This window comes from Polyodon spathula, chromosome 24 (genome assembly GCF_017654505.1).
Source record: "Polyodon spathula isolate WHYD16114869_AA chromosome 24, ASM1765450v1, whole genome shotgun sequence".
NCBI lineage: Eukaryota > Metazoa > Chordata > Actinopteri > Acipenseriformes > Polyodontidae > Polyodon > Polyodon spathula.
Genome location: NC_054557.1, coordinates 19,145,277 through 19,157,103, shown reverse-complemented (window position 1 = coordinate 19,157,103; position 11,827 = coordinate 19,145,277). Strand labels below are relative to the sequence as shown.

Here is an 11,827-nt window from a genome sequence, read left to right as displayed (position 1 = left end):
TCTTCAGAATACTGCTGGAATACTTGCGCACACACACACACACAAACCAACTCTCACACTGACACAAACTCACACACACACACACACACTGGTCCATTTGCCTTGCTTCCCCAGTGTATACCCATGAACTACCAAATACATTTCTGGGGGGGGGGGGGGGGAGGGGATCGGACCACCAGCTGCATTGATGAAGCTTGATTTTGAGTGTCGCGTTTGTTCAGTTTCTGCCTGTTTCCTCGTTGAGCGTGGAACGAGTTCGCGCCCCGCTATTCTGGCCGGTTTCATTCGGCTTCATGAAGTGGATTCAGTTCATTCTGTAAAGCTGCTGCTTCATAAAGAAGGTGGCATTTCCCAGACCCGATCTGCGTTACAAACTTCTGTTTGTGCCCTTGCTGACTGGATTCGCAAAGCGTTTTCTTGTCTGGTTATCGGCATCTCTGTTTCAGATTGGGATTGTTGCACAAGGAACATTTGTGTGGGTCTGATGTTTGCAAAGCTATGACCTTGAAGAACGCCTCACAATTGTAACAGTTATCTTGTGGGGCTGCATTGTGCACTGGGTTCATGTGAATGCACTGGACCAGCCTTTCCCCTTCCTCTGGGGGGGGGGGGGGGGGGGGGGGGGGGGCTAGGTGGCGCTAGTGGGTTGATATTAAAGCACTAGACCAGCTTTATTCAAATGCAGTGATTTTATTAGAGGGTGTATTTATCGGTTTTCCAGTCACTGAGCACTGTGCATGTACAATGCTTTGTTACACTTTGCAATGCTTTTGCTCAGCAGGTATTGAAAGCGATCCTCTCACTGACTGGTTCTCCCCGTGGCAATGCTCCCCATGCCGCAGAGTGTGAATTTCTGCAGCTCCTGGCTGTGCTGTGTGCAGGGCTGCAGTATGAGGCCCAGTGCTGGCAAGCAGCATATGGACCCTCTTCCTCCCTGGGTTGGAAGCTGCTGAACGGTCCGAACCCTCAGCTCCAGTCTGCTGGAGATGTTTTTGAAACTCTGGTTGTTATTATCCTCTCTCTCGGCACACGGAGCTCTGTCTCTCTCTCTCTCACCCAGCCTGCAGCTCTTAGATCACAGACACTTCCTTTCCTCTCTGCCCATTCCAAAACACAGGGCCAAGCCTGGTCAGTCTGTCTTCATCTTGCAGTGCGATTGGTTCTCTTCTGAAAAGCTCTCTAACTAACTGGGTGTTCCACAGAAACGTTGTTTTTAGGGTGATGTAAAGGACAAGCCGTCCTGTCTCGCACCCGCCCAGCTGAGACTACCGTGAACAGCCAGCCGGGTCTCCTGGTGATGCAGAACACACCGCTGTTGCAGAGCAGGGCACAGTGATGCAGTTGTGAGCTTGCAGTGCCCCCTTCTGGCTGTAGAGGGTACAGACTCTCTCTCTCTCTCTCGCCTGGTTTTGATTTAATGTTCTCTCTGACTTGCTTGTTTTGATGGTCCAATTTTACTACCTTGTTTCTTAATAAAACCTCCCTCTACTTTTCCCTCCTTGTTAAACCTCTCTCTCTGTGTCTGCCTCTCCCCTCTGTCAGATACTCGTCTCCCGATGAAGGGGCCAGCCACTGGCAGTATCGTTGGAGGGATCATTGCTGCCATCATCATCCTTGCCGTCATAAGCACCATCGTCATGATAATCAAGAAACAGCGCAAGAACCGCTCCAGCGGAGATGAGTGAGTGTCTGTCTGTCTGAACCAGCGAGGTAGTGTCAGTCTGTCTGTCCTGGGTATGTGTTACTCTGTCCAGCCATGTGCTTGAATGATAAATCGTGTTTTTCATTTTGTGAATGGGTTAGCAGTCGTTCGAGTGAGTGTCTGTCTGTAATCTGGCAATGTTAACTCTCTCTCCCCCCCCTTGCCCCCTCAGTATGGAGGGACCTCCTTCCTACAGGCCCCCCCCTCCCAAGAAGACCGGGGGCTCCACAGAAGCAGTGAGTTTTAACTTTTTTTTTTTTCTTCCCTAACTATTAAAACCATTTCAATGGTGCTGAATTCAGAAATAGAAGCTTTTAAAAAATCGACGACAAGCTTTTCGACCAGAAGTCTCTCTGTGTCTTCATCTGAATTAATATAAAAAATACTACAAGAAAATGAAGGCACTGAACGACAGGCGTTTCCCCTAGAAGTCTTTCTCTGTGTCTTCGATTGATTCAGAAACGCTGAGAGACGCTTCATAAACTCAATGACCAAACCTTTGGACTTCCAGCCAGACGATTGTCGCTGAATTTCGTTCAGAATTGTAGTGGTCTTTTTTTAAGCACATTTAACATGCTGTGCAATCTGACTTTTCTCTTCGGAGACTGCAGGTGGCGCTCCAGTGGAGATGAAAGGCATGTATAAAACCCATTTCTGTGTCTCTGCAGCTTGATAAACTCCATGTGGACGATCCCTCCAGAATCAATTACTTTGAAAGCAACGCCCAGCCAGACACGGTAAGAGACGCTCAGCCAGGTAACCCAGGATTGTGCCAGCTGTCTGTAATATCGACGCAAGCAGACGCTTGTCCGTTTGGCAGGATTCCTTTTATCCAAGAGACTTAAAGGTGTTACAGGGACAGTACAGGGTTACAGTGCAAAATCTGTATTTTAGATACAGTATGGTTTACAATAAGCCCAAATAATACTGCTATTGGAATACAATGTGAACTAGGGAGGCAACAAGTTAGGATTACAGAAAGTTCTGTCTACAGTGACATTGTAGTGCAAGGATGGCGCATCAGCTGAGGGTCCAGTGTCGTGGTCAGGCGAGTCCAGGGCAGAGCAGGACGGGCAGATTCAGAGATCTGTCTAAACAACTGAACGGGCTGAGGCTGGAAGTGGAGGTCTGTTTATTTGACACGACGGGGTGTTTACTATGGGATACAAGAGCACGTGGGTTCAGAAGCATCGATTTAACTCTGAATCTCAGAGTTTGGCTGGGGAAACTCTTTCAGGGCTACTGCAAGAAACGTCATGAATTCAGCGACAGGCGTGTCGACGGGAAGCCTTTCTCTGTGTCTTCAAAACGCCAAAAGAAACTGAATCCGTTCTGAAGACGTTGAGAAAGGCTTCTAGCGGGAACGTCCGTCACTAAACTTGTAAGTCCATTGAAGACGGGTCGTTCTAGTCGTACCCTCTTCTTCCTCACTCTGGTTTTTATCATTCCAGGACGTAGACCCTTACTACGATGACCCTGTGGAGGCACACTTCAGAGACAACAGCAGCTCGGGGCCCCCGGGCTACAGCTCCCCTAGTGGCCAGGAGGAGAACTACCCTCACATTGCCCCTGTGCTGGACGACTATCTGGAGCAGACGAACCCCATCTACAATGAGTTGAGCTACCCAGAGCCAGGGTCCTCCCACGACAGGCAGAGCTATGTGATGTCACCGGCTGTGTACGTCTAGACCACACCCACCCTGGCTCCTCCCCACTAGGGGCGGGGGCTTTGGGATGTCACTGGCCACACCTCTCCTTGCCACAGATATACAGAATAGACTCTTTTTTTTCCCCCCAGCAGTTGTCAATAACGCGGTGGGCTTGAGTAGCGATGTAGGTTAATACAGAATTCATCAGAGGTCGAAAATTCAAGTTAAGTGGAGATTATTGTCCTATTTTATTTTTAACCAGCCCTCAATGATATCCACTGAAGCAGAAATGTTTTTCTGGGTGGCAGTTGGACTGGTTTTAACCCTTACCCTGCCAGCTAAAAGTGTGCAGTGCGCCAAGGGCTGAGATGTGAATTTAATGCCAGGTTTATAGATGCGTAGCTATATTGTCAGCCCTCCCCAGGGCTTTCAGCGTGATAACACACAGATTGGCTTTAGCTGGGCTGTGCGCCAGGTATTAGACCAACTGCAGAAGAGGGGGCATGAGAAGGATTTAAACCACTTTCCTACCTAGAAAACCATAAGAGCTTTCTCCTCATCGTGCACAATTCGAGAGTATGCAAAATTGTCAAATCCAAATCACTCCAGAAATACCTGCCTTGTTTTAAAATCACATTTTAAAAGGATTGCCTTCCATTTGCAATTATAAGCTGTATAAAGTCTAGGCTCTCTCTCTCTCTCTCTCTCTCTCACAGCTCAGTTTGCCCCCTGCTGGCTGTACATTGAAATGATTCTGTAACAAATTGAATGCAAACTGACAATTTAATGCAAAATAACGTGTGAAAGAAGACACTAAAGCAAAAACACACGCCACTAATTTTATTTATTTTTTCCTACTGAATTTCTGAATGTCAATATATATATTTTTTTTTGGTATATATATTTTGAATATTTCTATATTTCGGTAATGCATGTTAATTTTCACTGCAGCTGGAACCCGGGTGGGGGCAGGTTTAACGGTTACACCCTGGTGTTCCAGCTGTGCTTGGAGAGAAGACGTGTTTGGGAGCTCTAGCAAGGCTGCTTTTTAATATTATAAATAAATTAAACAAACAAAAAAAAAAGATCTAAAAATAAATGTGAAAATTCAGACCTCGATGCAAGTTTGCAGAGACGGCAGCCTGCCTGTGATGTGCTGAGCTGTCAATGTCTCTACAGTATAATGGGCGATTCGACCAGGCTGAGTCGAAATTGTAACAGTAAGGGAAATCAGACGCTCATCTATTAGGAAGGTTTTATTTTCCCGACGTTATAAAGGTTTTTTTTTTTTTTAAAGCCCTTTATCAAGCTACGCTTACACGTTTATTTTGTAGCTGGCTGCCCAACGCGTGCTGCTGGAAAGGGGCTGAAAACCCCGGGGCTCTGCCCGGCACACAGCCTGCATCGCCACTAGATTGCATGATCCCATCTGTTTGCATCGTTCTCGCCGGTCTGTTGTGCTCTGCACCGCTGAGGGGGACTCTGCCCGGGGCACAGCTCTGTACGACGGGACAGCATCGTGGGGTGGGGTGGGGTGGGCGCTTCTTAGCAAAAACTCGATGCTGTGTAAGCTTTTTTTTTTTTTTTTTTTATAATTTGGTGTCTTCACGTAGCGATTACTGCTTTTATAAGATGTTTCTGTATAGTTTGTGTTTTTTTTGTTTTTTTTTTTTTTTTTTTTTTTTTAAATAAAAATGATTTAGCTGTGACACGTGTGTTTGTATTCGGTCTCAAGGACAGCCCTTTCAACGCGCTCGTTTACAACCGTGCAGGGAAGACGTCTTGAGTGAAGACGAGTGAACCGCCTCTCCATGAATTCATTCATTCATTCTGTTCCAACATTTCCACAGACACCTGGAGGCACAGATTAACCTTCATGATCTGAACTCCATCAAAGAGCCTTGACAACGAAGTATCAGTCAGTTTGAAAAATAACCAAGATAACACTCATGGTAGAATTATATGAAAGAAATATTTTATTTTAAAGTGCAATTAAGTGTGTATATCTATATAATTTTATATGGATTATATATATATATATATATATATATATATATAACTTTTTATACACATTTTTATTCAGATACTGAATCAAAAGTATTTGATTGAGAGGTGAAAACTGTACAGAGTGGTGGCATTCTTGTTAGAGAGACCCTGCAAGAAGTGACTATTAAATCTAGAACAGCGCATAAGAGTCGTTGGTGTCGATCGAGCTCCATGGTTCAAACTGCCTGGACAAGTCCTCTTGCAGGGGACGCTGTGGGAATGATGCACACAGTCAAACATTGACGGATGGAACAGAGAGCCACAGACAAGTAACCCCCCATTGCATTCTGGGAAGTGTAGTCCGGCTGTGAGACGTACCTGAGACAGGTCAAATGTGCCAGAATGCACTGGGGTGTGATTTCAATAGCCTGAACTGTGCATGTGGTCACCCTGTGCATTGATGGACAAACAGACTCCTGCAACTGGTCTGCTTGTGTCTCCACACAGGGAGTGGACACACTACAACAAACCTACTGTTACTGTGCAAAGGCATGCAGAGTGAAAAGAACGACGGATTCCTTCGAAGTCAGGTTCAATAAGAATACTCACGTGGGACCTGGGCCTCCTGTAGGAAGGGGGGAGCGCTGTAGGAGGCGCCGCTGAGCTCCGAGCGGTCCTGTGAACAGGGGGAGGGGTGGGGGGGTCGTTCACACCGCGACGATGCTGAGAGGAGAGAGAGAGAGAGAGAGATTGCAGGTATTCTTGGTGGAAGAGCACCGTGTGTAACTGCCAGACAGAGACACTGTGATTTCAGTAGAATAACATGCTCACATGGGATCTGGGGGGTCTGTAGGAAGGGGTGTGGTCCACACGGGGCGCCGCTGAGCTCCGAGCGGTCCGGTGACCCGGGGGAGGGGGCTCGTGAACACCCCGATGGTGCTGAGGGGGAGAGAGGGAGAGGGGGAGAGCTTAGAGAGAGGAGTGTGGAGAGAGAAGGGAAGCAGAGGAGAGGTGAAAGGAGGTTGGGCTTGTTGGAGAGACCAGAAGTGAGAGAGGGAGGAGAGGGGACACATGCGTAACCCGGGAGACGGAGATCCTGTATCTGTGGGATAACGATCTGTGATGAAGCCAGAAAGGTGTCAGACTGTGACTAATCAGTAACGATACTCACCTGGGACCAAGGGCTCCTGTAAGGTGGGCCTGTCACAGGGGGCGCCTCTGAGCTTGTGAGAACCGGAGGGGGGAGAGGAGGCGTGATCGCACTGCCGTGAGGCTGAGGCTGAAACGAGAGAGATGGAGAGTGAGAGGGAGGACAGTTAGAGATAGGAGAAGAAGGTAAGGAGCTTAGAGAGAGACAAGAGAGGAAGACAGAAAGGAGAGGGGAGGGTTCTAATCTTACCCTGGGGAGCGGAGTCAAGGGTGGGTTGGGTTTTGTTCGTTTAAGTTTCTCCTTCAGCCAGTGGTCTCCTGCGAAGAAAACGTGAACAAAGAATTGGAATTTAAAAGACACGAATGACACGAGAGAATCATTGTTTGTTTTGATATCCCTTTTTGTTCTACCTTTAACAAGATGTGTTACTGCTATCTTTGCTATTCTTTGAGTTTCCAACTGTGTGCAGGAATGCTAGTGTCAATAACACTGAAGAAGGCACTAGAGCCCAAACGCTGGTCTGCTTGACTCACTCTCGTCTAGTTTCAATAACACTGATGAAGGCACTAGAGCCCAAACGCTGGTCTGCTTGACTCACTCTCTTCTAGTTTCAATAACACTGATGAAGGCACTAGAGCCCAAACGCTGGTCTGCTTGACTCGGCCTCTTCTAGTTTCAGTAACACTGATGAAAGCACTAGAGCCCAAACGCTGGTCTGCTTGACTCGGCCTCTTCTAGTTTCAGTAACACTGATGAAGGCACTAGAGCCCGAACGTTTTCTGGACTGTCATACCTTTTCTCCACCTCAGCAGCAGAAGGACCAGCAGGAGAAGCAGGAACAGTCCGGCGACAGAGCCTATCACAATCCCTGCTATGGCGCCACCGCTGAGACAGTGCCCTGGAGAAAATGACACAGCACGTTGAGATATAAAACAGCACAACCCAAGTCTTTCTCAACGTGATTAGAGACCGCCGATCAAACCCTGATAAACCGCGTCAGACTCTCACCGACGACGTTGAATGCCGTGGAGGCGCTGGCCGACCCCCCCGTGACTGCGTTGGAGGCGGTGCAGGTGTAGCGCCCCCCCTGCTCCCGGGACACCGCTGCGATGAACAACGTGGCGTTCCCCGAGGAGACGGGGCGGCCGTCCAGCGCCCAGGAGAAGCGGGCCGGAGGGTTGGAGTCGGAGCCGCACGACAAGCTGACAGCTCTGCCTTCCACGACGTCATCCCTGCTCACGCAGTCCGAGTGGAGCACCCGGCTGACCGATGGGAGGTCTGGCCCGTCTGTAAGGGAAGCAGGCCAATCAGAAGGGGCGTCGAAACGGGAGCGCCCAATCAAAGCATTCTAACAATATCTGCAGTGTCAACCGAAAAAAATACCGCAGCTGTTAATGACCCGACATGTGAAGACTATGGCTTTGTGGTTTGATAGCACGTCTGGGGTTTGACTGACACCTCTGCTGTCCTGCACACTTGGGGGGGGGGGGGGGTCAAACTCAGCTCCTGGAGGGGGTGTCCTGGCTGTCATTCCACCCCGAGCTCTCAGTTACTTAATTGGTCTAATTACTTGATTAACTAGACAAGTTTCAAAATGCTTTGTGAGTCACGTACCTTGAATCAACTGTAAAATATTAAACACGACCAATTGAACCAATAAAAATTTGATCCATGATGTTAATTGAGAGCGTAAGTTGGAATGAAAACCAGAGGACCCCACTGCCCTCGAGGACTGGAGTTTGACCCCCCTGCTCTCCTGTAGGTGGAAGGGAAGTCTCCACAGCCAGACTCACAGCTGACGTCGAGGGTGGTCCAGCCAGCTCCTGCGCTCACAGCGTTGGTCACTCTGCATGTGTAGTTCCCGGCGTCTTCTCGACCAACCCTGGCGATCCTCAGGACGCTGCCAGAGATCGCCACGTGGGGGTCGGAGGTCAGCCCGACCCCACCCAGTCCCCAGGTCACCTGAGGCTTCGTCCCCTGGGTCCAGCGGCAGGTGAGAGTGACGTTGTCCCCTTGGAGGATCGGAGAGGGGGAGGAAATAGAGACGTCCTGGATGGGATCTGAGAATTTAGAGACACGAGAAAGATTCAAACAGACACACTGACACAGCATTGTAATCAACGCTGGTCAGGTATGGGTTAATACGTCCAGTCACCCTTTCTCTTATATCAGTTAATTTGTCTGGCTGGCACTGAAGAGCGAGCTCTTTAGTGGAGAGGTGAGTACGGGTCTCGCTGATGTTATTATCTCTGTTAACTCTCTCAATGAAACTCTCATTCATAACACGCTGTATTTCTGTACTGTTGCTGTCATCATTCTCACTGCTAGTAATACCGCTGGCAAGTAAGACTCACCGAACACCTCCAATCGGATTACCCTGCTGTTCTTGGTCACTCCGGTGCTGGCTTTGGGGTCCACGGTGATGGTGTACCCCCCCTCGTCGGCTCTCGCAGAGTCCTTCAGCCGCAGCGAGAAATCCCCTGCGATGTTGAGCCGGCCGTGGTACTGCTCGATCTCGTTCAGAACCGGGCCCACCTGCCCCCCGACCCACACCCCCAGGGTCTGTCCCGATGGGGAGGCCCAGGACACAGTGAGCACCTCGGAGAGGGACAGGGTCTTCACAGCCAGGAGGGAAACCTGCCCCGTCCGGACCTGGACAACCTCCGAGGAGACCGAGATATCCACCGCAAACTGAGAGGAGACAGCTGGAGGAAGAGCAGATGAAGTAGAACCCGGTCACTGATCCACTCGCTACAGCCTTATCGCCAAAGCAGGCTTTGTTAGTATGCCATTTGAAGCATGATGACATGATAACAGATTTAAAAACCCAGCATAAGAAACGAGGACCGGAGACCTCGCCTTGCACACTCACCGCTGATTAGAGCGAAGGCAGGGAGGAGGAGGAGGGCTGTCATCTCTGTGCCAGTCACATCATTCTGCATCGACTGGAAAAAGATGCATTTCACCAGGACAGCAGAGGAGAGGAAGAGTGTGGAAGCTTTTAAAAAAAAAAAGTGATGCGCCAGAGATTTAAAAATGACAATAAAGCTGCTGCATGTGAGTTTCCAGTTGCAATAAAGCATTGACTGTGTTATTGATTATTGTTGGGAGCATTCACCTCTCTTCTTTCAACCTTTAAGATTCTACAGAGGCACGGGCAGGCCCAAAATACTCTCTCTCCTCCCCCCAGAAAACAGGAACCTTGTCCCATCACTTTGTGGCTCGGAACTTGGTTTCAGGAGTCTAGGTTTCAGGCCACTGTGAGACACACCAGGCAGGTAGACCTGGGGGTCTGATACAGCAAACCTCAAACTAGGTCTCCTGCCTGGTGTCCTGGAACCAGGTTTCAAGCTGCTGTTCCTGAGAAAGTTGGTATTGTGTTCCCTCAGCTTAACACAAGAACAGCAGACCACAGTATACACACAACCCTTCTGAGAATTAGTCAAAACAGCCTTACCTCTTCTCCTCGGAGCATTCTGTCACTGTGGGGAGTGCCACTGTTTTTGATTTTTAGCGTAGTCTCCACTCTGTATGTGTGTGTTTGTAGGTAATTCGCAGGCAGGGTGTATATCTGAATTTCACAATCCGTGTCTTGTATTTGAAGGCAGGTCAGCTGCCTGTGAACGGTGTCTCTATTTTGTGTGTCGCAGGTTTCCGGTCTCTTCAATTCAACAGGGCGGCAGCTCTAAGAAAACAAACCGGTTCTATTCCTAGGGCGAGGAGACACTACACCTGTCCTCTTAAACAGGCAACGCCACTCCCGTCATGAAGCCAGGTGGGCCCCACATCTGGGAGAGTCTACTTGACTCAGGGGTGTCCAATCAATCACGGAGGGCTGTTCCACTGCAGGTTTAAAAGGGGGAAACCGATATAATGAACAGGGTTTTATCATGTGATCGGGCTGTAGGGTATAATGATGGCTGTGCAGGCAGAGCCACCCTGACCCTGTGCTCTCAGATCAGAGTTAATTGCATACAGCTGGGCTCTGCAATTAACAAGAATCGATTGTAATAGGACTTAATATGATGTGCGTCTGGAATTATTTAAAGTTGGATTACTTGCGTGAATTGTCTCTACAAATTCAGCACAACTGTTTGTGTTTAAAAAGACAGGAACTTGAGCCCTTGTACTAAATTAGTTTTTTTATTTTATTTCTTCCCTATCGGTATTTGGGGCAGCTCTAAAGGTTTTCTTGCATTCATCGAGAGGTTTGGGTTTTTTTTTTGGGGGGGGGTCTGGCAACATGGACCCTGTGAGAGCTATACTGTGGGAGCCTTCGTTCTGAAACAATACTCGGCTCACTTTGACGCTCCTGGTTCGATTGATCTGGACAGCAGAGGATTCAGACCCTGCAGTAGATCCCCTTATAAAAAATTGCCACAGTACAGTGTACAGTGAGATCACAGTACAGCCCAGAGAGGCATGGTAAAGCTTGTTCAAAAAACCTGCTAAATGTACAGGATAGGCACGGGGAAACAATGTGGGGAATTACAAAATCAGCATGCAGTTTAGCCATAAGCACAGGGAAGCAGGGTACAGCACAGGGGAGCAGGGGAGCAGGGTACAGCACAGGGGAGCAGGGTACAGCACAGGCGAGAGCACAGGGGAGCAGGGTACAGCACAAGGGAGCATTTATTATTATTATTATTATTATTATTATATATTATTATTATTATTATTTCCCTTTTACTAATAATAAGGCCTAGCCTACTTGTCCTGTCCTTATCAAGTTTTTTAGTGCCCTTCCCATCCCTGCTGCTCCTGTCTGGTCCTGAACTGTGAGCTGAGGGGAGCCGCTTCCTCAGCTGAAAACGCTGAGTAACATGAATCAGCCTGCCTTGTCATTTCAAATGATGGGGTCGCAGGCTGCAGGAGTCTCTGCCTCCCAGAGGCCCTGAACGGGGGATATCGACTGCAGCTCGTCGGTTGCCGCGGCGACCAGCGGTCTCTCCTTGAAAGGGCTGCCCGGTGACATTGATAGATCGGCGCAGCTCTATCGGGCAAGGAGCGGGGAGGCCACAAAAATAGAAACACCCGCCAAAACGCTGTCAGTTTTCTTTTCTTTTCTTTTTTTTTTTAAAAGGGGAGTGAAAAATCATCACCATGGGTGGGTTGCGTCATCTTGGTGTAAATGTTTTACTTGGATAATGAGGGGAAGCACCTGCCAACCGAGCACATGTTTGTTATTATTATTATTATTATTATTATTATTATTATAGCACGTTTTAAATAGGACAACATTAAAAACAAAATCTTGATAGGAAAATGCGTATCATGTAGAGCTGACTTTTTTAAAGGACTCTACAGCCTCGATAGAGCTCCCAAACGAGTCTTCTCTGT

At 48.5% G+C, this 11,827-nt stretch overlaps 2 protein-coding genes across 3 annotated transcripts in view; one reads left to right on the top strand and one right to left on the bottom strand.

The window, feature by feature from the left end:
• Nucleotides 1-5,028, top strand: part of LOC121298584 (nectin-2-like) — a 26,263-nt gene extending 21,235 nt beyond the window's left edge. The window contains exons 6-9 of the mRNA XM_041225711.1: nucleotides 1,543-1,681; nucleotides 1,875-1,938; nucleotides 2,371-2,439; nucleotides 3,154-5,028. Coding sequence (XP_041081645.1) covers nucleotides 1,543-1,681; nucleotides 1,875-1,938; nucleotides 2,371-2,439; nucleotides 3,154-3,390 — 509 coding nt within the window. The 3' untranslated portion in view covers nucleotides 3,391-5,028. The remainder of the gene's footprint in view (nucleotides 1-1,542; nucleotides 1,682-1,874; nucleotides 1,939-2,370; nucleotides 2,440-3,153) is intronic.
• Nucleotides 5,029-5,435: 407 nt separating this feature from the next.
• LOC121299099 (carcinoembryonic antigen-related cell adhesion molecule 6-like) lies at nucleotides 5,436-10,277 on the bottom strand. Of its 2 annotated transcripts, XM_041226637.1 has the most exons (11): nucleotides 9,945-10,272; nucleotides 9,360-9,485; nucleotides 8,842-9,192; nucleotides 8,281-8,547; nucleotides 7,496-7,774; nucleotides 7,281-7,385; nucleotides 6,737-6,804; nucleotides 6,509-6,616; nucleotides 6,169-6,276; nucleotides 5,947-6,060; nucleotides 5,437-5,608 (listed from the first exon to the last, which is right to left on the bottom strand). In XM_041226637.1, exons 2-11 carry the CDS (start codon nucleotides 9,427-9,429, stop codon nucleotides 5,528-5,530), a joined length of 1,551 nt encoding a protein of 516 aa, XP_041082571.1. In that variant the 5' UTR covers nucleotides 9,430-9,485; nucleotides 9,945-10,272; the 3' UTR covers nucleotides 5,437-5,527. The 2 variants fall into 2 exon arrangements, with proteins under 2 accessions (XP_041082572.1, XP_041082571.1); XM_041226638.1 differs by lacking the exon at nucleotides 6,169-6,276 and having other exon boundaries at nucleotides 5,436-5,608; nucleotides 9,945-10,277.
• Nucleotides 10,278-11,827: the final 1,550 nt, after the last annotated feature.

Coding starts and splice junctions, on each gene's coding strand:
- LOC121299099 (XM_041226637.1), bottom strand. CDS start 9,429: ATGCAGAATGATGTGACTGGCACAGAGATGACAGCCCTCCTCCTCCTC. Junction 6,617..6,736: donor CCTTGACTCCGCTCCCCAGG/GTAAGATTAGAA, acceptor CTCTCGTTTCAG/CCTCAGCCTCACGGCAGTGC. Junction 5,609..5,946: donor ACAGGAGGCCCAGGTCCCAC/GTGAGTATTCTT, acceptor TCATTCCCACAG/CGTCCCCTGCAAGAGGACTT.